The sequence below is a fragment of the Syngnathoides biaculeatus genome, chromosome 12 (assembly GCF_019802595.1).
Source record: "Syngnathoides biaculeatus isolate LvHL_M chromosome 12, ASM1980259v1, whole genome shotgun sequence".
NCBI lineage: Eukaryota > Metazoa > Chordata > Actinopteri > Syngnathiformes > Syngnathidae > Syngnathoides > Syngnathoides biaculeatus.
Genome location: NC_084651.1, coordinates 28,299,461 through 28,322,767, shown reverse-complemented (window position 1 = coordinate 28,322,767; position 23,307 = coordinate 28,299,461). Strand labels below are relative to the sequence as shown.

General features: G+C 44.7%; 1 protein-coding gene and 1 non-coding gene across 7 annotated transcripts in view; both read left to right on the top strand.

Moving 5' to 3' along the window:
• The window catches only part of borcs7 (BLOC-1 related complex subunit 7), a 64,681-nt gene that overhangs the window by 14,360 nt on the left and 27,014 nt on the right, over positions 1–23,307 (top strand). Inside the window, exons 3-6 of one of the 6 annotated variants that reach the window (XR_009797417.1) lie at positions 15,407–18,977; positions 19,074–19,232; positions 21,211–21,344; positions 21,457–21,595. Coding sequence is in view for 1 of the 6 variants with exons in the window: in XM_061836959.1 (XP_061692943.1) it covers positions 15,707–16,657 (951 nt within the window). In the remaining 5 variants the exon portion in view is untranslated. The other 5 variants (XR_009797420.1, XR_009797419.1, XR_009797418.1 and 2 more) reach the window with 5 other exon arrangements.
• trnas-gga (transfer RNA serine (anticodon GGA)) lies at positions 8,279–8,351 on the top strand. Its single transcript has one exon. It is a non-coding gene; the product is annotated as a tRNA-Ser (tRNA).

The following is a 23,307-nucleotide window of genomic DNA, read 5'->3' as shown; positions in this document are numbered from 1 at the left end:
TACATTGTGAAAAACACATTTTATTTTTTGTCTGACTAGATGAAATCAAATTAGACTAGACCACTCCTGTTTCAGGTCATTCAGGCTGATCCAAATTATTGTATTTTGCGGACACCAGCACGGACTGGATAATAAGCCACGCCCACTCTGTGTTGCATCCCCCCTCCCCCCATACATGAGCCCGCTTGACCATACGCCACAGATGTAAACTATACGTACTAGTACATTATGAAATAAGATATTCACAAAGAAAGACTTTGTAATTATTTACACACCTTTTTTTTCTTCCAAAGATTGACTGTAACACCACAGTAAAAAAGATCAAACATAACAGAAAAGTTAGTTTTTACCCATCCTCTGCCTGTTCACTGAAACCACTCAAGTCATCGCCTTTGGTATTTGAGTTGAGGAGCCTCAGAAAGTCTCCATCACACACCACTTCCGTCTCTCCGTTGCTCTCAATGACATTTTCATCTAGAGTTACAGCTGAAGTTGTGTGGCGCTCATGTTGCTGTCAAGCCTTTCGAAATCCATTGGTGATGGTTGATTCACACTGCTCCACACATTGATCCCATGGCAGACCTCAGAAAAGGAAGCCCTTCGCATGCCACAAATTTTTGTGAAAGATTTTTAATGAACTAAATAAAAAAATATATTTTGGTGAGGATAAGCAGCTCAGGAAATGGACGGATATATAGTTTGTGTTTGTGCGTGTTATGTTACTTCCTGCTTTGAGAGCACCAAAAACTAGCGCCATCTTCTTCTACAGACACTAGAGATAGCTTTTTCTCCTTCTACGGGGAATTGAAGCAGATTCTTCTTCTATGTGAAATTGAGATAGATTCCTCTTTTTTTTTCTGCACGCTGAAAGTAGACTTCTACCGATTGGAGCTATCTACGCATGTCCAAACCTGAGTGCATTATAGGGAATGGACACGTCTTCAGTATTTTGTTCAAATAATATTTTGTTGTACTTTTAAACTCATGGCCGCTAATGGAAAAAAACAAAAAACGAAAACAATATTTGACTCACATCGTTACATATGGTGCAAGGGTTCACAGCGGCTAGAAAAAGTTGTGGTCTGTCATCCAGAAAATGTTAATTTTAATAAACACCTCTATAATGATAGAATTTCTGAGTGGATGTTAAAATATTTTCTTCGAGGTCAGAAGTTTACATTCATTTCCTTAGTATCGAGTAGCATTTCCTTTGAACTGCATGACTTGGGTCAAAAATTTTAGGTAACCTTCCACAATCTTCTGACAGTACTGAAATCCTGGTCAATTCCGCCTGACAGAACTTGTCTAACTGAGTCAGGTTTGTCAGTTGCTCTTGCTCGCACACACCTTTTCAGATCTCTCCACAAATTTTCGAAAGGATTCAGATCAGGACTTTGTGATGGCCACTCCAGGACATTTACTTTATCCTCAAGCCACTTTTTTAACCATTTTGGCAGGATGCTGAGAGTCATTGTCTATTTTGAAGAACCATTTGCACTCATGTTTTTAGCTTCCTGGCTGATGTCTTGAGATGCTGCTTTACAATATACATATAATTTTATTTTTTCATGATGATTTCATGAAAAGCTCCAGTTCATGCTGCAGCAAACCAGCCTCACAATGTAATACTGCTCCCTCCATGCTTCACAGCTGGTATTGTGTTCTCAGGTCATCTGTGCCGTGAAAAAGTATTCCCCCCTTCCTGACCCTTAACTGAGGCCAGCAAGGCCTCAAGGTCTTTAGATGTTGTTCAAGGTTCTTTTGTGACCTACTGGATGAGTCATTGTCGCACTCTTGGAGTAATTTTAGTTGGCTGTCTACTACTGGGAAGGTTTACCACTGTTCCCAGTTTTCTCCAATTGTGGATGACAGTGGTTCGCTGGAGCCCCAAAACATTTGAAATGGCTTTGTAACTTTTTCTAGATTTATGGATTTTAATCACTTCTTTCCCCCATTGCTTCTTGAATTTCTTTGGATTGTGGCATGATGCAATGGTTCTTGACATCTTGTAGCGTACGTCACATTCTGTGACAGATTCTATTGAGAGTATTTTTCAGACGATAAGTCGCAGTTTTTTTCATAGTACAAGATGGCGCCTTCCAGTGTGGCAGCCGTCTGCAAATTCTCCCTGCTATTGTTTACGTTTGTGTGTTATTCAGGCGTCTCGGAACTCAAGTACACAAGAGAGGACTTGCTAACCATCAGAAAGTCTTTTTTTTTTTTGACAACTCTTGCCAATTCGCTGAATCCTTTTCCGGAGTTACCCATCTCCGCGCTCTTCAAAACCTTGTGGCGACCAAGAGGGACCAGTGCCGGTACCCAAATTCGCCTGCGAAACCGGGGATATCGACTAGCACTTCCGTCGATCCATCTCGCGAAACTACACTCCCTAGCCAACTAAATGGATGAACTTCAGCTTCTGATTAAGACATGCAAATACTTTGGATGTTCTGCTGCCCTGTGCATCACCGAGACTTGGTTCTGTGGTTGCGTTCTGGATGCCGCCATTACACTCCCGAGCTTTCACAGTCATCATGCGGCCCGTGTCCCGGAGCTAACACACAAATCTAAAGGTGGTGGAATATGCTTTTATATCCATGAGAAATGGTGCACGGATGTTACACAGCTCAGCACACACTGCACACTGCTTTTAGAGTCGTTGCTTTTTAACTGTAAGCTGTTTTATTTGCCACGTGAATTTGCATCTTTCATTCTAGTCGGTGTTTATATTCTGCCTCAAGGTAGCCTGAACACAGCACTGCTCACGCTCACCGAACAAATAAACGAGATTGAGAAATAAATACCCAGATTCACCGCTCATTATCCTAGGAGATTTTAACACAGCTAAACTGAACCACAAACTCCCTAAATATACAGTGAACAAAATAAGTATTTGAACACCCCGCTTTCTTGCAAATTCTCCCACTTAGAAATCATGGAGGGGTCTGAAATTTTCATCATAGGTGCATGTATACTGTAAGAAAGATAATCTAAAAAAGAAATCCAGAAATCACAATGTATGATTTTTTTCAACAATTTATTTGTGTGATACAGCTGTAAATAAGTATTTGAACACCTGAGAAAACCCATGTTAATATTTGGTACAATTACAGAGGCCAAACATTTCCCGTAGTTGGTCACCAGGTTTAAACACACTGCAGGAGGGATTTTGGCCCACTCCTCCACATAGATTTCTCTCGATCAGACAGGTTTTTGGGCTGTCGCTGAGAAACACAGAGTTTCAGCCTCCTCCAAACGTTTCCCATTGGGTTTAGGTCTGGAGACTGGCGAGGCCACGCCAGAACCTTGATATGCTTCTTACGGAGACACTCCTTGGTTTTCCTGGCTGTGTGCTCCGGGTCATTGTCATGTTGAAAGACCCAGCCACGACCCATCTTCACTGCTCGGACTGAGGGAAAGAGGTTGTTCCCCAAAATCTCACAATACATGACCGCGGTCATACTCTCCTTAATACAGTGCCGGCATCCTGTCCCATGTGCAGAAAAAAATCCCTAAAACATGATGTTACCACCCCTATGCTTCACAGTAGGGATGGTGTTCTTTGGATGGAACTCATCCTCTTCCTCCAAACACAGTTTGTGGAATTATGATGAAAAAAGTTTCATTTTGGTCTCATCTGACCACAAAACTTTCTCCCATGGCTCTTCTGTATCATCCAAATGGTCGTTGGCAAATTTAAGACAGGTCTTGACATGTGCTGGTTTAAGCAGGGGAAACTTCCGTGCCATGCATGATTTCAAACCATGACGTCTTAGTGTATTACCAACAATCACCTTGGAAACGATGGTCCCAGCTCTTTTCAGGTCATTGACCAAGTCCTGTCGTGTAGTCCTGGGCTGATTCCTCACCTTTCTAAGGATCATTGAGACACCACAAAATGATATCTTGCATGGGGCTCCACTCCAATTGAAATTGACCGTCATGTTTAGCTTCTTCCGTTTTCTAATGTTTGCTCCAACAGTGGACCTTTTTTCACCAAGCTGCATGGCAATTTCTCCGTAGCCCTTTCCATCCCTGTGGAGTTGTACAATTTTGTCTCTGGTGTTTTTGGACAGTTCTTTGGTCTTGGCCATGTTACAAGTTTGAGTCTTACTGATTGTATGGGGTGGACAGGTGTCTTTATCCAGCTAACGACCTCACACAGGTGCATCTGATTCAGGTTAGTACATGGAGTGGAGGTGGACTTTTAAACAGCTCTTTAAGGGTCACAATTATAGCTGATTGACAGGTGTTCAAATACTTATTTGCAGCTGTATCACACAAATAAATCATTAAAAAAAATCATACATTGTGATTTCTGGATTTTTCTTTTTAGATTATCTCTCTCACAGTGGACATGCACCTACAATAAAAATTTCAGACCCCTCCATGATTTCTAAGTGGGAGAACTTATAATATAGCAGGTTCTTCAAATACTGTTCAAATACTTATTTTCTTCACTGTACGTAGCACGTGAAATGTCCAACAAGGGCAAATAACTCTCTAGACCACTGTTACACATGCATTAAAAATGCATATTGTGCAATCCCTCACACCCATTGGCTCCTCTTATCACTGCTTGCTATACTTAATATTGACATTGGTACTTAATGTGTGATTCAATGTGTTTTGTAAAATCAGTTAAAACGTGGACCAACGAGGCAGAATTAGAACTTCAAAGTTGCTTTTACTGCACAGACTGGAGTGTCTTTGAGAATTCAGCGCGCAGTCTAGATGAATTTACCGATATTGTTACTGTGTATGTCCGTTTCTGTGAGGAGGTGTGTGTTTCAACAAAAACTTTTCACACATTCAATAACAACAAGCCATGGTTTTCAGCCAGACTTAGGCAACTCTGCCAGGCTAAAGAGATTGTATATTATAGTGGGGACAAAGCCCTCTACAGTTGGACTAGAAACCAGCTGACTAAAGAAATTAACATTGCAAAGAGGGACTATCCATTTAAACTGGAAAAACATCTCGGTAGTAATGACTCCAAATCCACGCACCCACCAAGCCGCACCACCGTCCACTCCACGTTTAACATCCATGAAAGGGACTTACAAAGCTCTTCGCACAACAAAGCGCCATGCCCAGAACTTGTGTCACTATCCTCCCTGAAAGTCTGTGCAGACCAACTTGCTCCTGTCTTCACAAAGATCTTCAACAGGTCTCTACAACTGTGTGAAGTACCAACCTTCTTCAAATGCTCCACCATTATACCAGTCCCCCAAAAAGCAGCAGTCTCAGGTCTTAATGCCTACGGGCCTGTTGCCTTGACATCTGTGGTCATGAAGTCCTTTGAACACCTTGCACTGGACCACATCAAGAGCGTCACAGCCCCCCAGCTGGACCCACTGCAGTTTGCCTTTCAATCTCATAGGTCTGTGGATGATGCCGTCATCATGGGTCTGCACTTCATCCTTGAACATCTCAACAGTGAGGGTACGTATGCGAGGATCCTGTTCGTGGACTTCAGCTCTACGTTTAACACCATCATCTCGTATCGCCTGCGATCTAAATCTGGGATCTACAACTGCCTGACAGGCAGGACACAGCAGGTGAGGCTGGGGACATCACCTCATCAATGCGCAGCATCATCACTCCGGCAACCCAAGGTTGTGTCCTCCCCCCTCTGCTCTTCTTGCTCTACACTAACGACTGCACCTCGTGGCATCCGAATATCAAACTGCTGAAGTTTGTAGATGACACCATGGTCACCCCCCTCATCAAGGATGGCGACGAGTCTGCATATTGACAGGATGTGACGAGACTGGAGCTTTGGTGTGATCAACACAACCTGGCGTTGAACACTCTAAAGACTGTAGAGATGATTATGGACTTCAGGAGGCATCCTTCACCACAACTGTCCAACTGTCTTGTGGCAACTGCTGAGACCTTCAAGTTATTGGGAGTTACAGTCTCAAAGGACCTGAAGTGGGAGACGAACATGAACTCCATCCTCAAAAAAAGCCCAGCAAAAGATTTACTTCTTCCAGCCACGGTCTGTCACATGAGCTGCTGAGACAGTTCTCCACAGCGGTCATCAAATTAGTACTGTGTACCTCCATCACAGTCTGTTCTGGGGCCGGCACTAAAAAGGACAAACTCCGACTGCAACGGACAATCAAAACAGCTGAACGGATTATCAGCACCAAGTCATGCAAACAAATAGGGGTTTATTTAGAGAAGGTAGAGTAGAAGAGGCATGCGGGAATGACCAGGAAGTGAGAAAGGCACTGAACAGGATGAAAAATGGAAAGACAGTTGGTCCTGATGACATACCAGTGGAGGTATGGAAGCATATTGGAGAGGTAGCTTTGGAGTTTTTGACCAACTTATTCAATAGAATACTAGCAAGAAGAAGATGCCAGAAGAATGAAGGAAAAGTGTGCTACTTCCCATTTTTAAGAACAAAGGTGATGTTCAGAACTGTGGAAAATACAGAGGAATAAAGATGATGAGCAACACAATGAAGTTATGGGAAAGAGTAGTGGAGGCTAACTCAGGTCAGACGTAAGTATATGCGAGCAACAGTATGGTTTCATGCCTAGAAAGAGTACCACAGATGCATTATTTGCCTTGAGGATGCTCGCAGAAAAGTACAGAGAAAGCCAGAAGGAGCTACATTGTGTCATTGGGGATCTAGAGAAAGCTTATGACAGAGTACCAAGAAAGGAACTGTGGTACTCCATGTGCAAATCTGGTGTGGTGGATAAATATGTGAAAATAGTACAGGACATGTATGAGGACAGCAGAACAGCGGAATTTAAGGTGGAGGTGGGACTGCATCAGGGATCCGCTCTGAGCCCCTTCCTGTTTGCGGTAGTAATGGGTAGGCTGACAGATGAGGTTAGACTGGATTCCCTTTGGACCGTGATGTTTGCAGATAATATTGTGATCTGCAGTGAAAGCAAGGCGGAGGAACAATTAGAAAGATGGAGGCACGGACTGGAAAGGAGAGGAATTACGATTAGCTGAAGTAAAACAAGAGTATACGTGCATGAATGACAGAGGCGGTGGGGGAAGACTGAAGCTCCAGGGAGAAGAGATAGCAAGGGTGGACAACTTGGGCTCAACAATACAGAACAATGGAGAGTGTGGTAAGCAAGTGAAGAAACGTGTCCAAGCGGGGTGGAACAGTTCGCAGAAAGTGTCTGGTATTCTATGTGACAGAAGCGTCTCAGCTAGGATGAAGGGCAAAGTCTAAAAAACAGTGGTGAGGCCGGCGATGATGTACGGATTAGAGACTGTGACATTGAAGAAACAACAGGAAGCACAATTTGAGGTAGCAGAAATGAAGATGTTGAGGTTCTCGCTCAAAGTAAGCAGTGTTCTGCCCCAAGTGTTTAATATGTTAAGAAGATTGATTTTATTTGAAAAGATCTGTTTGTGTTGTTAATTTTGAGAGTGCATTGCTGAGCTTTTATTTTGAAACTGTAGAATACAGGAAGTAGGAAGCGCTGAGCAGAGCGAAAAACGGTAAAAAGCATGTCAACAGTTGAAAGACGTAGCACGTTGAAATCAGCTTATTCCTGTGCATGAATCCGTCAGAAAGCAATGGCTGTGAGTAATTTATGTTCTTTACATGTTTCAGAAGTATTGTTAGTAACTTTAACAGTATCTTCGTGCATATTTGTGAGCTTCACTGATTTAGTAACTTTACATATTGTGTTCATTCTCATGAGATAGCTAGCAGCAGTATGTGTATCTGCTACTCACTTCACTAGAATGCTGTTGCTGTTTGTGCTTAGACTTACTGAATGTGAATGTTTCATTCATATACTAATGGAAGATGTTTATACTCCATACTGATTTGACATTGCAGTCTATTTTGTATGTTTTGTATTTCTTTTTTTTAGTTTCACTCCATTTTCATTGTGTCACCTGACTTGACCTGTTAAGAAGTCATTAAAGGAGCAAGCACGCTCACTTCCTGGCTCTTGAAAAGGAGTTTGGCTGGCTGTTTATTCATGTTAGCACTTTGGAAGTAAAACACATGAAGGGAACAGTACAGTGAAAAGCCATTGAATCAGAAGGATTCGTCTGCCACAGTTATGGAAGCACAAGCAATAGAAAGGGAGGAGAAAGCAGCATCAGTGTTCAGCTCCAACTCCAAAGCCACTTCCAAGTCTTCAGTAGTTAGTGCTGCTGCTAGAGCTAGAGCTAAAGCCGAAGCTGCACGCACCAGAGCCACATTCGCTCAGAAGGAGTTAGAACTGAAAAGACAGAGAGCTAGATTGGATTTGGAAAAGGCTACACTAGAAGAGGATTTACAGGCCCCATAGCTCAGTGGTTAGAGCACTGGTTTGGAAAACCAGGGGTTGTGGGTTCATATCCCATTGGGGCCTCCACTCCCTGAGAAGGGTTGCGTCAGGAAGGGCATCCGGCGTAAAAATTGTGCCAAACATATGTGCGTTCATCTGAGATGACACGCTGTGGCGACCCCGAAAAGGACAAGCCGAAAGAAAACACACACACACACACTAGAAGAGGATTTAGAAGCTCTAGGACTGGAAAAGGCAGCTGCTGCTGCTATTGTAGAGGCTGAAGTTTTAGAAGCTGCAGCAGGACCAGAATATGAGGATAGGTGCAGCGCCAGGAGTCGGATCTCATCGCAGATAACATGTCAGCGTACAAAGGCAGATGTGGAACATCAAGCTTGAGCCAACTTTGAAACTGCATCATCTGTGGATATAACTCCTCATTGTTTTAAAGAAGCGTCGCCACCAAGACAGCAGGAAGCTCCTGAATTAACCCCTGCACATAACTGTGATGCCACGCCTACAAGGAACACACAGCAAAGTGAGTACTTATCAGCACCTCAGCCTCAGACAAGCCTGTTTAAGCGCTCCAACCCGCACTCAGCCTCTCAGCTCGCAACCTCAGAACCCACAGTCCTCCTTTAAAGCCTATCAGGAGCAGAGCTCTCCCTCATTCAGTCATGCTAGCCAATCAAACCACTTCATACAGAGTAACCCACAGCATTCTTCTTCTGCTCCAGCCGCTAACATGATAGACTTCGCTAGGTACCTCGCCCGCAGAGAGTTGGTAACCACGGGGCTCACTAAATTCGATGACCAGCCTGAGAGCTACAGAGCATGGGAGTCCTCTTTCCTTAACGCCATTCAGAGCTTAGAGTTGACAGCCAGTGAAGAGCTGGACCTCCTGGTAAAATGCCTGGGAAAGGAGTCATCTGAACATGTTAAAAGAATACGTGCTGTCCACATCACCAATCCTCACGCTGCTCTCGAATTAGCCTGGACAAGACTCAAAGAATGCTATGCTACCCCTGAAGTGATTGAGAATGCTTTATTCAAACGATTGGACAATTTTCCTCGGCTAACCTCCAAAGATAACATCAAGCTAAGAGAACTTAGCGATCTGCTCTTGGAACTATTCTCAGCCAAGCAGGTTGGCTATCTACCAGGACTGAGCTTACTTGACACTCCTCGAGGGATTAAGCCAATCGTGGAAAAGCTGCCACCAAACTTACAGGAAAAATGGCTGTCTGCTGGCTCAAACTACAAAGAACGGTACAGAGTGTGTTTCCCTCCTTTCTCGTTTTTTGTTGACTTTGTCAGATGTCAGGCAAAGGCCAGAAATGACCCCAGCTTTGTGTTGGTGAGCAGTAACCGCAGCCATTACCATAGTGAAAGATCCACAACCAAGCATGAGAGTGCTAGGACAGCTGTGTTTGTGCATAGAACAGATGTGTCAACAACAGATTCAAGCTTGTTACACAAAACATCTACTGACAAGAAAGGTGGTGATGACCCAACCAAGTACTGTCCAGTGCACAATAAGCCACATCCTCTGGAAAAATGTAGAGCCTTTAGAATGAAGCCGCTAATGGAACGCAAAAGGCTGCTAAAAGAATACAGACGTTGTTTCAAGTGCTGTTCTGGTACTCATGTGGCTAGAGAATGTCCAGCAGAGCTGAAATGCAATGAGCGTGAAAGCAATGAACATTGCACTGTCATGCACCCAGACACTGCTGTCTCCCCTGCACCATCTCCTCCGACAGAATCAGACTTAGAACAGCAAAACAGCTCTCCTCCAGAAGTGACCTCCAGGTGCACCAAGGTCTGCGGCGAAGGTCTCCCACCAAGGTCCTGCGCCAAGATATGTTTAGTCCGGGTTTTTCCCCAAGGACAGCGAGAACGCTCAATCAAGATGTATGCCATCCTCGACGACCAGAGCAATCGATCACTGGCCAGGTCTGAGTTTTTTAAGCTGTTTGACATCCAAGGGGACCATACACTTTACCTGATGAGGACCTGTGCTGGAACCACAGAAATGACTGGGAGAAAGGCTGTTGGTTTTCAGATCGAAGCATTGAATGGTGAAGTGTGTTTGGACTTGCCTCCGCTCATTGAATGTAATGAAGTTACGATCAACAGATCGGAAATCCCTTCTCCAGAGATCGCTCACTCCCATGCTCACTTGAGATCCATGGCACCTCACATCCCAAAGATCGATCCTAAAGCACAGATCTTAATCCTACTGGGGAGAGACCTCATACAAGTTCACAAGGTGAGAGATCAAATCAATGGACCCCACAACGCTCCCTTTTCCCAGCGTTTGTATTTAGGATGGGTTATAGTAGGGGAGGTTTGCATCGATAGTACATACAAGTCCACTGTATCAGTCCTTAAAACCCATGTCCTACAGAATGGACGCCCATCTTTTCTGATGCCCTGCCAGAATCACATCAGTGAGAGAGAGAGAGTAGGCTACGGCGGGGAGCACAGACAGTCTACCTCCGCACAGCTGACAACATATCCTGGGTCTGGTGTTACTGCAAAAGATAAACTCGGACGAGATGTGTTCGTGAGAACGGAAGATGATAACAAACCTGCCTTGTCCTTCGAAGATGAGACCTTTCTGGAGATCATGCAAGCAGAGTTCAAGAGAGATGAGCAAAACAGTTGGATCGCTCCTCTACCATTCAGAACACCCAGACCACGCCTTCCAAACAACTGTGCTCAAGCTCTCTCCCGTCTTCATTCATTGCAACGCACATTGAACAAAAATCCTACAATGAAAGAACAGTTTGTCGACTTCATGGAGAAACTCTTCAACAATAAACATGCAGAGGAAGCCCCCCCTCTCTCTGAGGATGAAGAATGCTGGTACCTACCCATATTCGGGGTCTACCATCCCCGAAAGCCGGGTGCCATACGAGTGGTGTTTGACTTGAGTGCACAAGAAGATGGCATCTCTCTCAACAGTGTCTTGCTCTCAGGGCCTAATCTGAAAAACTCCTTGTTGGGAGTACTGCTTAGGTTCCGAAAGGAGGTTGTTGCACTAACAGTCGACATCCAGCAAATGTTTTATGGTTTCCTAGTGAGAGAAGACCACAGAAATTTCCTAAGATTCCTCTGGCACAAGAACAATGACTTGACCAAGGAGATAACCGAGTACCGAATGCGAGTTCATGTATTCGGTAACAGCCCCTCCCCTGCAGTGGCAATATATGGCCTTCGGAGAGCAGCCCAAGCAGGTGAGCAGAAGTATGGAGCGGACACATGGCAGTTCGTCGACAGACACTTTTATGTAGATGATGGACGACTCATTGCTGTCCCAACTGAGGCCGAAGCAATTGATCTGCTCAAACGCACTCAAGCTTCCCTGGCAGAGTCTAACCTGAAACTACACAAACTCGCCTCAAACAGCATCACAGTGATGCAAGCCTTCGCACCTGGTGATCTGGCGGCTGGTCTCAAAGACTTAGGCCTCGGCGAAGAAGATCTCCCTGTGCAAAGAAGCCTTGGTTTGTGCTGGAACATAGACTGTGACGCCTTTACATTCCGAGTAGCAGTCAGCGACAAGCCATTCACTCGACGTTGGGTGTTATCCACAGTCAATAGCCTTTTTGACCCACTAGGCTTGGTCGCACCAGTGACTATCCGAGGGCGAGCCCTACTCAGAGAACTTTCAGCTGATGTTTACGACTGGGACATAGAGCTTCCTGCAGAACAGTTTATCAAGTGGGAGACATGGAAAAAAATCACTACAGGATCTGAGCAGCCTCCATCTTCCTCGCTCATATCTGCATCAGTCCCTCTCCAGTGCTGCATCAACTGAGCTGTGCTTGTTCTCTGATGCTTCCAATTTGGCCATAGGAGCAGTAGCGTACCTGAGGGTCGTTACTACAGACGGACAATGTGAAGTCAGCTTTGTGCTTGGGAAAGCAAAACTAGCCCCTCAGTCAGGGCCCACTATCCCACGCTGTTTTAAAACATTTCTGATACCTCGCTCAGGAGTTCGGTATCAAATTTTAATAGGTTCGTCGGAGATAGGCACTCAGAAATGAAGACAAGACACACTTCTGGCTACCAACAATTGGCACTTTATTGGTCCCACACAGAAATGGTAACACAAGCACAAGCACAAATCACGTGGTATGAAGCTAAGTAATATCCAACCAGCTCTTAGAAGAATATCCAGCTCTTACCGTGCGCCAATAGGAGGGAGAGCCAACACTCCAGGTAGAGCAGCTTCAATACCGGCTGGGCGTCCGTACGCAACCCGCAGCAGACTCTACCGAGAGTATCCAAAGTTCTCCTTTTACACTCTAAGCGTGTGCGGAAGGAGGGGTGAGTGGCCAATTCATCCCGCCTGATGCCACACTATTCTTTGTTACCAACAGATGGCGTTGCACGACATCATATAACACAAGCACATCTTTTTATGACATTGCTGGTTATCCAAACATCCTTTTATGACATTGCTGGTTATTCAAAGCTATTGCGATCGTCTTTTAGGTTATACAAAGCTATTGCGAAACATATACGAAGCTATTGCGAAACATCTTTTAATTATGGAAAAACAACACAATAAAATTATTCTTACTTCACACGCCTCGAACTCTGTGGAGCTGTGTTGGCCGTTGAGATGGCTGAGCTGATACTCAACGAGCTTGACCACAAACCAGATGGTGTCAGGTTTTACTGTGACAGTAAAGTTGTCCTTGGATATATCTACAACGAGTCCAAGCAATTCTTCGTGTACGTGCACAATCGTGTCCAGCGTATACGACAGAAGTTTTTGACGTGTCTTAGCAAAAACACTAAGCCCTTGAGCACCCCCTTTAACAACTGTGAGCATCATCAGAAGTATGCACTGTGGTCAATCAATGTCTTCCGTTGAAGTTACATGGCTCATTAAAAGGTTCAGATTACATTCCCATCAGAACATTTTTAAGAACATTTTTGTGTTTTTGCTAACTTACACTGAAAATGTCAACAAAAAATACATTACAATACAAATACATACCAAGCCAAGTATTAACTGTAAATTTGAAATGTCACTTCCAACTTTGATTCATTTTTTTTGACCAACAATGATATCCCCGTCTCAATTATTGCTTGCAGAATATCTTTCACAATACATGTTGAAAGCGGAATGATGCTCCCAAACAGTTTTAGGGTTAATGTTATGTTGCGCCTATATTTAAAATACAGAATTAGCTTTTTGTGCACTGTATCCTCTGCGCTTTTATCCTTGATCAGGCTGTGCTCAGGTGGAATTTTAACATTATACACCATCTCATCCTCTACTTTCTACTTTGGCTTCAGACCAGACCTTTTTTTACCCAAAAAAAAGAGAAAATCTCGTCCAGTTTCACCACTTTTTCTTCTATTATTCACATATCCTGGTGTTTGTAATTATGAGTGTACACCTTTAACATGGACGGGTCGATGTCAGGTAAAGTAGGAAGTCGCCTGTGTATCCCAGTGTGGCCGAGCAGCAGCTCTTTGTGAGAGACAGTGTGCTGCCATGTTTAAGAAGAAGAAGAAGAAGAAGAAGAAGAAAAAAAAACACATCAGGCTGTAGTTACCTGCGCTGGATCTGATTTCCTCTGCGCTGAGTGTGCGACCAGTGTGCAAATGCGGAGTTGTGCATCTTAGAGGGAACATTGTTCAGGACCTAAATCATTGAGTGATTTATAAACCAGTAGCAAAACTTTAAAATATATTCAAAAGCTGACTGGTCATCAGTGTAAGTACTTTAGAATTGGAGTTATATGCTCTGATCTCAGCGGCACGGTGGTGCAGCTGTAGAGCATTGGTCTCACATTTTTGAAGATTTCTGAGGATTCGATGTTCAACTCGTGTGGAGTTTGCATGTTCTCCCCGTGCCTGCGTGGATTTTCTCCGGGTATCCCGGTCTCCTCCCCAATCCTGAAAACATGCATTAAATCTAAATTCCCCCTTGGTGTGATAGTGAGTGTGACTGTTGTCTGTCTCCATGTGCCCTGCATTTGGCTGACAACCAGTTTAGGGTGTGCCCTGCCTCCTCCCCAATGACAGCTGGGATAGGCTCCAGCATTTCTGCATCACTCATGAGGATAAATGGCTCAGAAAATGGATGGATGGATGCTCTGACCTCTTTGTTCTGGTCAGAACCCGAGCTGCAGCATTCTGAATGATCATCAGCTGTTCAATGCTCTTGTTAGCGAGTCCAGTCAGAAGACAATTACAGAATTCAAGTCTACTTGGAAAAAAAAAAAACATGGATGAGCTTCTCCTAGTCACTGAGGTGTAGTGGTGCGGGCAGCGTGGGATTGATTCCCGCTCATTGATGGTGTCGAAATATGCCCTGCGACTGACTGGCGACCACTTCAGGGTGTAGGCCACCTTTCGCCCGAAGCTAGCTGAGATAGGTTCCAGCTTTCCTGCAACCCTTGTGATGATGAGCGGCTTGGATAATAACATGACAGCTTCTCCAAGTCTCCTTGACACATACAATTCTTCACTCTAATATGTTATTCTGATGCTAAAAGGCAGTTTTTGTGATTGATTTGATATGACTGTTGAAAGTCAGGTTGGAATTCATCAGAACATCAATGTTTCAGCCGCACCCACTTCTTTCCCCTATGTTAAACAACCCATTTGAACACTTGACTAAGTGTACTAAACTTTGGAGTGAACTGACTGGACAACACCCTGGACAGTCTGGTTCGGAGGAGGCTATGTTCAGGACCGCGATCCTGGCAGGTCTCCCTGAACCAGTACAGACCACTCTTAAAGCTGACCCTTACCTCCTTTCCGGAGAGGAGCCTAGATTTAAACGACACTTAGTGCATCACCTCAAAATTTATTCAAGCCAACAACAGGGTGAGAATAATGAAATTGGTAAACTTCAAAAACAACTTCTTAAATTACAAGTAGCACAGGCAAAACGTAAACATCCAAAACCACACCAGACGTAATTTTTTTGGCTGGCACAATCCCCTAGACAAGCAAGTGGGTTCTGGGGTAATAGCAGGGGTGGATACGCAGGAAGGTGTGAAGGGGCCGGGGGACAGTGCAACAGCATCACCGTGATCAAGGATGTTTTGGTTGTGGTTCTCCTGATCACTGGATTAAAGACTGTCTTACATCTCCTCCACCTCAAGGTCCAATTCAAGGGCGTCGTGGCTGGTCCCAAAACCGAGGGGGGCAAGGTAGAGGCAGAAACAACAGCTTTGGCAGCCCACCTTGGCAGCAAGATGGGCAGCAGCAGGTTGTACCACTGTACACACAACACAGTACCACGAGGGGTGCCGGGAAGCCAGGGGTCCGGTGATGCAGGCGCCATGATCCCCATCTCTGTTGCGGGGTGAAAAGTGAACACTCTGGTTGACACAGGGGCAACACACTCCTCACTCAACATCTTGCTCCTGGACGCTTTTTTGTCACAACACACTGTGCAATTGATGGGCTTCTTGGGGGCTCAACAAGCCCGACAATGGACTCAACCGCTACCGACAGTCTTGGCTGGACAGATCTTCCACCATTCGTTTATAATGCCGGCAGCTGATACCGTCTGCCACTCTGGACAATGGCTTATGACACCTGAGAGTGAACCAACTCCAACTGTGGACATGTATTGGGCCCGACTTGAACCAGAAACACCACTCAAACCTGGTCTCATACACCAATTTCTGTTGTGGAAGCCCTGGTTAAACACTCTTTGGGCTTACCTGCCTCAACTAGATCCATACCATTGGAGAATATATTACTACCGCAACCACAATCTATTATACATGGAAAACTTTGCATACATACAAGGTGATCCTTGGGACATTACATCCACACATATATACGCAGCAAGAGAGGGTGTAGCGGCATCCTACTCTCTTACACCAGCTCAAATGACATGGTTCAAAATGCAGGAAAAGTCAGTAACCCACATTTCACTCGCTCTGTCTCCAGGACACGAGGCCCGGAAGCTGGGACATATGGTGAAACGACTGACTAAAATGAGTGACTGGGAGGACATACCACTCCCTAATGTACAGATCTCCAAATTTGCAGATGCATACTGCATCATTGTTTCTGACGCACCTCTGACAACTAATATGATCATATTAGAACACAGACGTGACGACTCTGACCATGACGATGCTGAGTCACTGTTAAACAAACTGCCTAAATTCGTTTGGTCCTCTGGACCCTTTGATGTTGGATATTGTACTAAGACACCAGACATTAAAATCACAGTTTTTCCAGGATATCATGTTTACAGACCTCAATATCCTTGGCCTGCGGCTGCTAACCAGGGGATGGAGGACACTCTCACTGGCCTGTGGAATTCTGGAGTCCTGGAAACATCCACCCCCTCGTGGTGTACACCACTTAGGCCAGTTTTTAAAAACAGATGGTAACACTTATCGTATGTTGCATGATTTGAGACCCATTAATGATGTAAAGATCACACTATTGTTACCTGTACCAGACCCCCACAGAATGCTGTCTACCATCACACCTGATTTGAAATACTTCACAGCGATTGATTTGGCAAATGCATTCTTCTGTGTCTCACTCGCACTCGAGTGTAGACACTTGTTTGCATTCAGATATCAGGGACACAATTTACAATACACCAGGTTGCCACAAGGCTTCAAAAATTCACCTGGAATTTTTAATCAATGTTTGAAAGCATTGCTGCAGGATCTAGAACTCCCAGATGGATGTAAACTCCTGATGTTTGTTGACGACTTCCTGTTGGCAACCCCAACAGCAGAGTCATGTTTGTCTCTAACTAAACTTTTTTTGCTTCGTTTGCATGAGCTGGGATTCAAAGCTTCCAGAAAGAAGCTTCAGTGTTGTCGCAACTCGGTGACCTTCTTGGGCAGAGTGGTGTCCTCTGAAGGATCCTCTAAGTCCTCGGAGCATCGTTCTTCTATTCTACAGATTCTCTTCATCCTCGTGCTGATCTCACTGTCCAACTTCTGACGAACGGCAGGGTCTTGTTCACTGATGGGTTGCTGTTACCGTAAGCCGAATGGCTCTTTGGCTGCGGCGGCTGCCGTAGTGGAGCAGCAGCCCTCAGGTGAATTTTTAACTGTTTCCTCCTCTGTACTAACATCTGCTCCCTCAGCACAGGCAGCGGTAGTGCTATTCTGACTCAGTTTACGCTGTCTCAGTGGCTGTGTTGGACCTCTCTGCCTCACACTGGAACTGGCAGTCGGACAATCTGTCACTGTCTATTCTGACTCATCTTACGCTGTCTCGGCTGCTGTGTTGGACCTGTCTGCTTGGAAACGGAATCACTTTAAAACAGTCAAAGGTACCCCTATTGAGCATTGGACCCTGCAAAGCCCTGGCTAAACTTTCGGCGGTGCCTATTGTCAAGGTCCCTGGCCACTCCAAATCCACTTCAACCACAGCCCTCGGCAAGAATGCTGCCGACATGGCGGCGGGCTATGTCCCACAGATGCTTGTACAATTATCTGACAAATCCTTTCCTGATCTGCCCGAACCTCTGTCTCATCATGAATTGGTTAAAATACAGCACAACGCCTCTCCTGAACAAAAACTATTTTGACCGAAACTTACTCATATTGGCCCCACATCCATGCGAACCAAACTTCGCATGTGGTGGCATCCTAAAATGTCTGACTTGTGTCATCCCACTGTCGTGAATGTAATATTTGCCAGCTAGACAATGTTCGCCCCACACTTGGACTGTTGCCAGGTTAATTTGACCCACCCACCTGGCCCGGTGCGGAACTGGTGATGGATTTTACAGACATGATCACTTCTGTTCAAAGTAAACGCTATCTTCTTGTTTTTGTTGACATATTTTCAGAATGGCGTGAAGCCTACACCTGCTCTCGCGAAGACGCCATGTTGGTAATGAAAACTTTGGTGAACAACTGGATTTCAACACACGGTTTCCCCGCTCTCATCCACCTGGACAATAGTACACATTTCACATCCACACACCTAGCTACTGTAACGTCAGTCAACGTTCAGTTGAACGTAAGAATCACATGTTGAAGGAAAAACTGGCTAAAATATGTACCTCTTCTGGCATAAACTTGGTTCAGGGTCTTCCCCTTGCTCTAACGTCTGTGAGACAAACTGTGTCTCGCTCTCCTGTTTTTTTCTCCTTACGAAGTTCTTACAGATTGTCTGATGCCTGGCCCTTCCTCCTCATTCCAACCGCTTGAGGAGGGCGTTGTGTCTCCCAAGTTTTCTCATAAACTGTTTTGGATACAAATGCATTCTTTTGCTTCTAATTTCTCCTTACAGACCCAGGACTCTCTTCCATCACCACCTCCTGCACTTGATCTTCCTGAGTGGTCATCTGTCTACCTTAAATGACTTGTAAGTGGTCAGAACCCCGTTGGTCTGGCCCACACAAGGTGACTGCTCGTACCTCCAAAGCTGTCCGCTTGGAGGGAAAAGGAACTAAGTGGTTTCATTATTCTATGCTTTGTTTGCCCTGCTACAGACTCTGAATTGCACTTTTATTTTATTGTTTGTTGTTGTTTTATTGTTAACCATGATTCCTACAGCTGGTCCGATTGCTTTTCGGACCAAGAGAGTGAGAGCAGGAATCCGTGGCATTCTTATAATTGGTGTTATTGTTGTTCTTGGCATTTTGATCCGGAAAATCGCCCAAAAATACCCCATACCCACACCCACATCAGTGCCAGCCCTTTACCTATGCCGAGAAGGTGGAGAGCCGTCACCCAGGTAGAAGTCCGCTTTGTCAACCAGCTGAGCGTTCGTACGAAACCCGCAGCAGACTCTACCTGTTTGTACTCTGCATCTCTCTATTATACTTTTCAGTTGCGTGCGAGAGAAAGGGCGGGTGGCCTACCCGTCCCACCTGGCGCCGCAACAATTGTAGCCAATTTACATTTGACAACTAAGTGTGTCCTTCAGGCTCTGAGAAACATAACAATCAAGATATCCCGCAACAATGTTCGTCTTTGAACCAGATAACAAGTGAGTGTGAAACGGTCGAGACGTCTTGACTAGAAAAACAAGTGAAATAACAGTCAAGATATCCCACAACAATGTTGTCTTTGAACCAGATAAAATAAGTGAGATACAATACAATGTTGTCTTTGAACCAGATAAAACAAGTGAGATACAATACATTCGGGTATTCAACGGTTATGGGAAGCATCACTAAATAACACTCCTTTTCATTCCACTCTTGAGGCTTCACATATTAGTTGATATACCCGTCAAACGTCAATGGTAACACTATTCCATTTCCAGTGTGATTCATGATGTCATGAAAGAACATGGACCATAATTCCCGCAACGTTAGGTTTCTGTGAATATATTGATGTGATAAACATCCTTGCCATCTAACATAAATGTATATATATGAGTGGGGTGAGGCACCAACTTAACAGTATAGTTCTCGACACCGAAGTGTCCATTACTTTTCTCAAGCCGTACAATCAACTCATGCGTTGCATAATCACCCACTCCACTTCAGCTCGGATATGTCTTACGTAGATACACGTTAGCAGATTACATAGTGATAGCAATATTATTATAATAACCAACAGAATCAGAGGGGGCACCAAAGTCCTCCTAGCAGTGACTGACATCCCTGAAAAGATGTCCCACCAGTGATGGGCTGAGGACTGTTGTACTATTTTAGCAGCATGTTGTACCCATCCGCTGGCTACTAATGTGGACACCATGAGCTTGGAGATGTTAGACGTATGTGACTGTATAATTTTCTGAACTTCAGTGGATTGTTCCAATGCGCATTTGAAACGCTCCAGTGAGAGGTTCCAGGGATTCTTTAGTACATCCCATTGTACTTGTGTCAGCCGATTAGACACAGAGTAATTCGTCAAACGATACGTCTGGTTTCCCCAATGCCATAGGTGCACATTATATAAGCAACCAACGAAAGGAACCGATGGAACTTGTGAATTATTTTGCATTGTTGCCACACATAGAGCATGTGGTCCGATTTGCCACAACATCTCCCTTCGTGGCTCCCTCGCCCAATCACAAAGTACAGCCTCTGAGTCGGTTAAACATGGATTGCTGTGTCCCTGTTGTAATGTACATGCCATTCCTCTGTTTGTTTCGTCACACATTTTCATCTCATAAGTTGTATTAGTTCCCACATCCATCCACTCTCCATCCAGATGTAGAAACCAAAATCCTGTGGCAGTAATCACCGGTAATACTTGATACTTACATGTCGTTTTGAGAGTAGACACATTGTACTGAGTCCAATACCCACCACAATATGTACTGTTGCATTTTGTTCGCTCCGAGTGTAACTGTAACCAAAGTTTGCTACTAATATTCCAAACCCGTCTTCATTCGTGATAATTTTCCGTTGTCATTATTCTCTGCAATCGCTCTTTTTGAGCTTCCGCATGTATCATTTGCAATGCACAGGTTGTCCAATTACCTCTATGTAATAGATTCTTTAACACATCATATGTTTCATTCCATAATTTTAACTCCCATGTAATGCCTTTTTCCAAACATCTGTGTTTTCCAATTGCCCTATCATAGCTTTTGGAAGCCATACCCCTACCTGATGTATAGCCTCTGATGCATGTTGCCCTATGTTAGATAACATTGTTCTGGTTACTTCGTTATCTGCAGCATTAGCTACACCAAACAGTGTTCCCGTTCCTCCTAAGAGAGTATCATACCAAGCTCTACGTCTTCGTGTACAGTGTGGTATATCGGGGAATTTTATTTCCCAGTACACTCGGGTTTTAACCCTGGCTTGTGCCATGTGTGTACAGGTATCTAATACTGGTGCTATGTGTGTTCTTATAGCATTAGGTTTCCCAGGTAACACCCATATTATATACAAAAATGTGTTCCATCTCGAGATTTCAGCGCTGTTAAAAAAAACAGAGTTTCTTTTACGGTAATTGTCCACCTCGTCCAGTTGTGCTCATTGCAGGTCTCGGTCGTCCTGTTGTAGTGGCACATGGGGACTACTGAAGTGACGGTTAAGTTGCATCCTTGTTCCACCACTGGAATGTCCTTTCCTCCAAGGCACCTTTTGCACTTCCACATCTGACAATTGCTGGTGACGTTTACCACGTCGCAAGCTTGGTAAGCTGGACAGGTGTAGCCTCCTTGAGTACGGTCCCGGGTACTGCTTTTCCATCTTATGCGGAGCCACTGGACCTGCTCCAATTTGTCACCCTCTGTCATTGCGCAGCAGAGTTGGACCATGGCACCAAGGACAAGGATACGCATGACCCAGCAGACGACACTGCCACCTCTTGGGCCCTCGGTCTTCCCTGGTCCGGCCATGGCGCCTCTCCGATGATGGTCTTCCAATCAGCAAATACCACCACGGCATCTGTATTACGACAAATAATGCATACTACAAACATGTGATTAGTTCTCTCTTGTATAACATTTTGACACCGGTACATTTACCCATTTTTCCTCTCCAGGATATAAGACGCTCACAGTAGCATCTTGCCCTTGAGCTATAATTTCTGCTGCTCGGGGAGGACCGTCTGGCTGTTTTACCCAAACTTTTGCCCCTGCCAAATCAGTGGAGCCAAATCCTCCCTCCCCTCTGGTGGTTATCATCACAGGTTTAGGTATTTCTTTTACCTTGGTTACAAGGCAAGGCTTCACTATCAATTGAGCAATTTTGTCCCCTCTTTCCAATGTAAGGGGCTGTTCTGCTAATAATATGAATACCACTCCAATTTCTCCTTTATAGTCTGCATCACTTACTCCGGCTTGAATTGTTAACCCTTCTAGTGATAACCCACTTCGTGGTAGAATGTGTCCATATGTCCCTGGTGCACATTGGAGCCCCAATCCTGTTTTCACTATTTGGATTTTGTTGGGAACCAGAGTGATGTTTGTGAGGATTTTCAAATCCAATCCCGCTGAGCCTGGAGTAGCTCGTACGGGAATTTCAGCTTGAGGATCAATTTTCCACATTTTAATTTCCCCATTGGAATTTTGTACCGGTTCCCCCATTATCATTCGTATTAGGGGCGTTATTCCCGACCCAAGCGGTCTATTATTAATCTGATTCACCGCCTCGGGTAAGTCTTTGCACCATTTGTCCAGCGTTCTGTTTCGAGATAGCTTTTTCAATGTTTCTTTAAGAATTCCATTTATTCGCTCTATTAGCCCAGCAGCCTGCGGATAATAGGGAATGTGATAGATCCATTCTACATGGTGAGTCTTTGCCCACTCTTTTACCACATTCCCTGTGAAATGTGTTCCATTATCCGTCTGTATTTGAACTGGTGTTCCATAAAACCTCTGTATTACTTCTAAACATCGTATTGTGCTTTGTTGTTTTGCTGTTTTACTGGGATGGATTACCAGAACCCCTGAGAATGTGTCTACTGCGGTGCAGGCATATTTACAGCCCTGCGACTGTGGCAGTGGTCCAACAAAATCCATCTGCCAGATCTGTCCGGAGGTTTTACCCCTGTGTAGCTGTCCTGCCACATGCTGAGGAACACCTCGCCTCTGATGTTGACATTCTTCACATTCTGCAATAGCGGTTCTGACATTGTTGAACTTCAGATCTATGCCCCTGTCTCGAGCCCACTGGAGAGTTCCTTGTACTCCCCAATGTCCTGCTTTAACATGAGCCCATCTAGCTAATCCTGGGCTAGACTCTCTTACTTCTGTCATGATTTTTACTAGCTGATCTGCAGCTTTGTTAAAGAGAGCTTCTGAGTCTCCTCTGTTAGTGTGTGCATCCACGTGCACCACAGTGATGGGAATAGTTTTAGCTTTTTCCCAAATGTCCGCCCACAACTCTTTTCCCCAAACTTCTTTTGAATGAATTTTCCACCCCGTGGCATGCCATGTGGGCATCCACGTAAGAAGCCCCTGGGCTACTGACCACGAGTCTGTAAATATGCAGAGTCCTTGCGGCCCTCCTTGCATAATTACCATATGTACTGCCTTCAATTCAGCCCATTGACTACTCTTTCCTTCTCCTAATTCTTCTAGGGATTGTCCGAGTTGTGGCTTGAACGCCCCGGCCTTACATTGCCGTTTACCAGCAATGTGTTGGCACGACCCA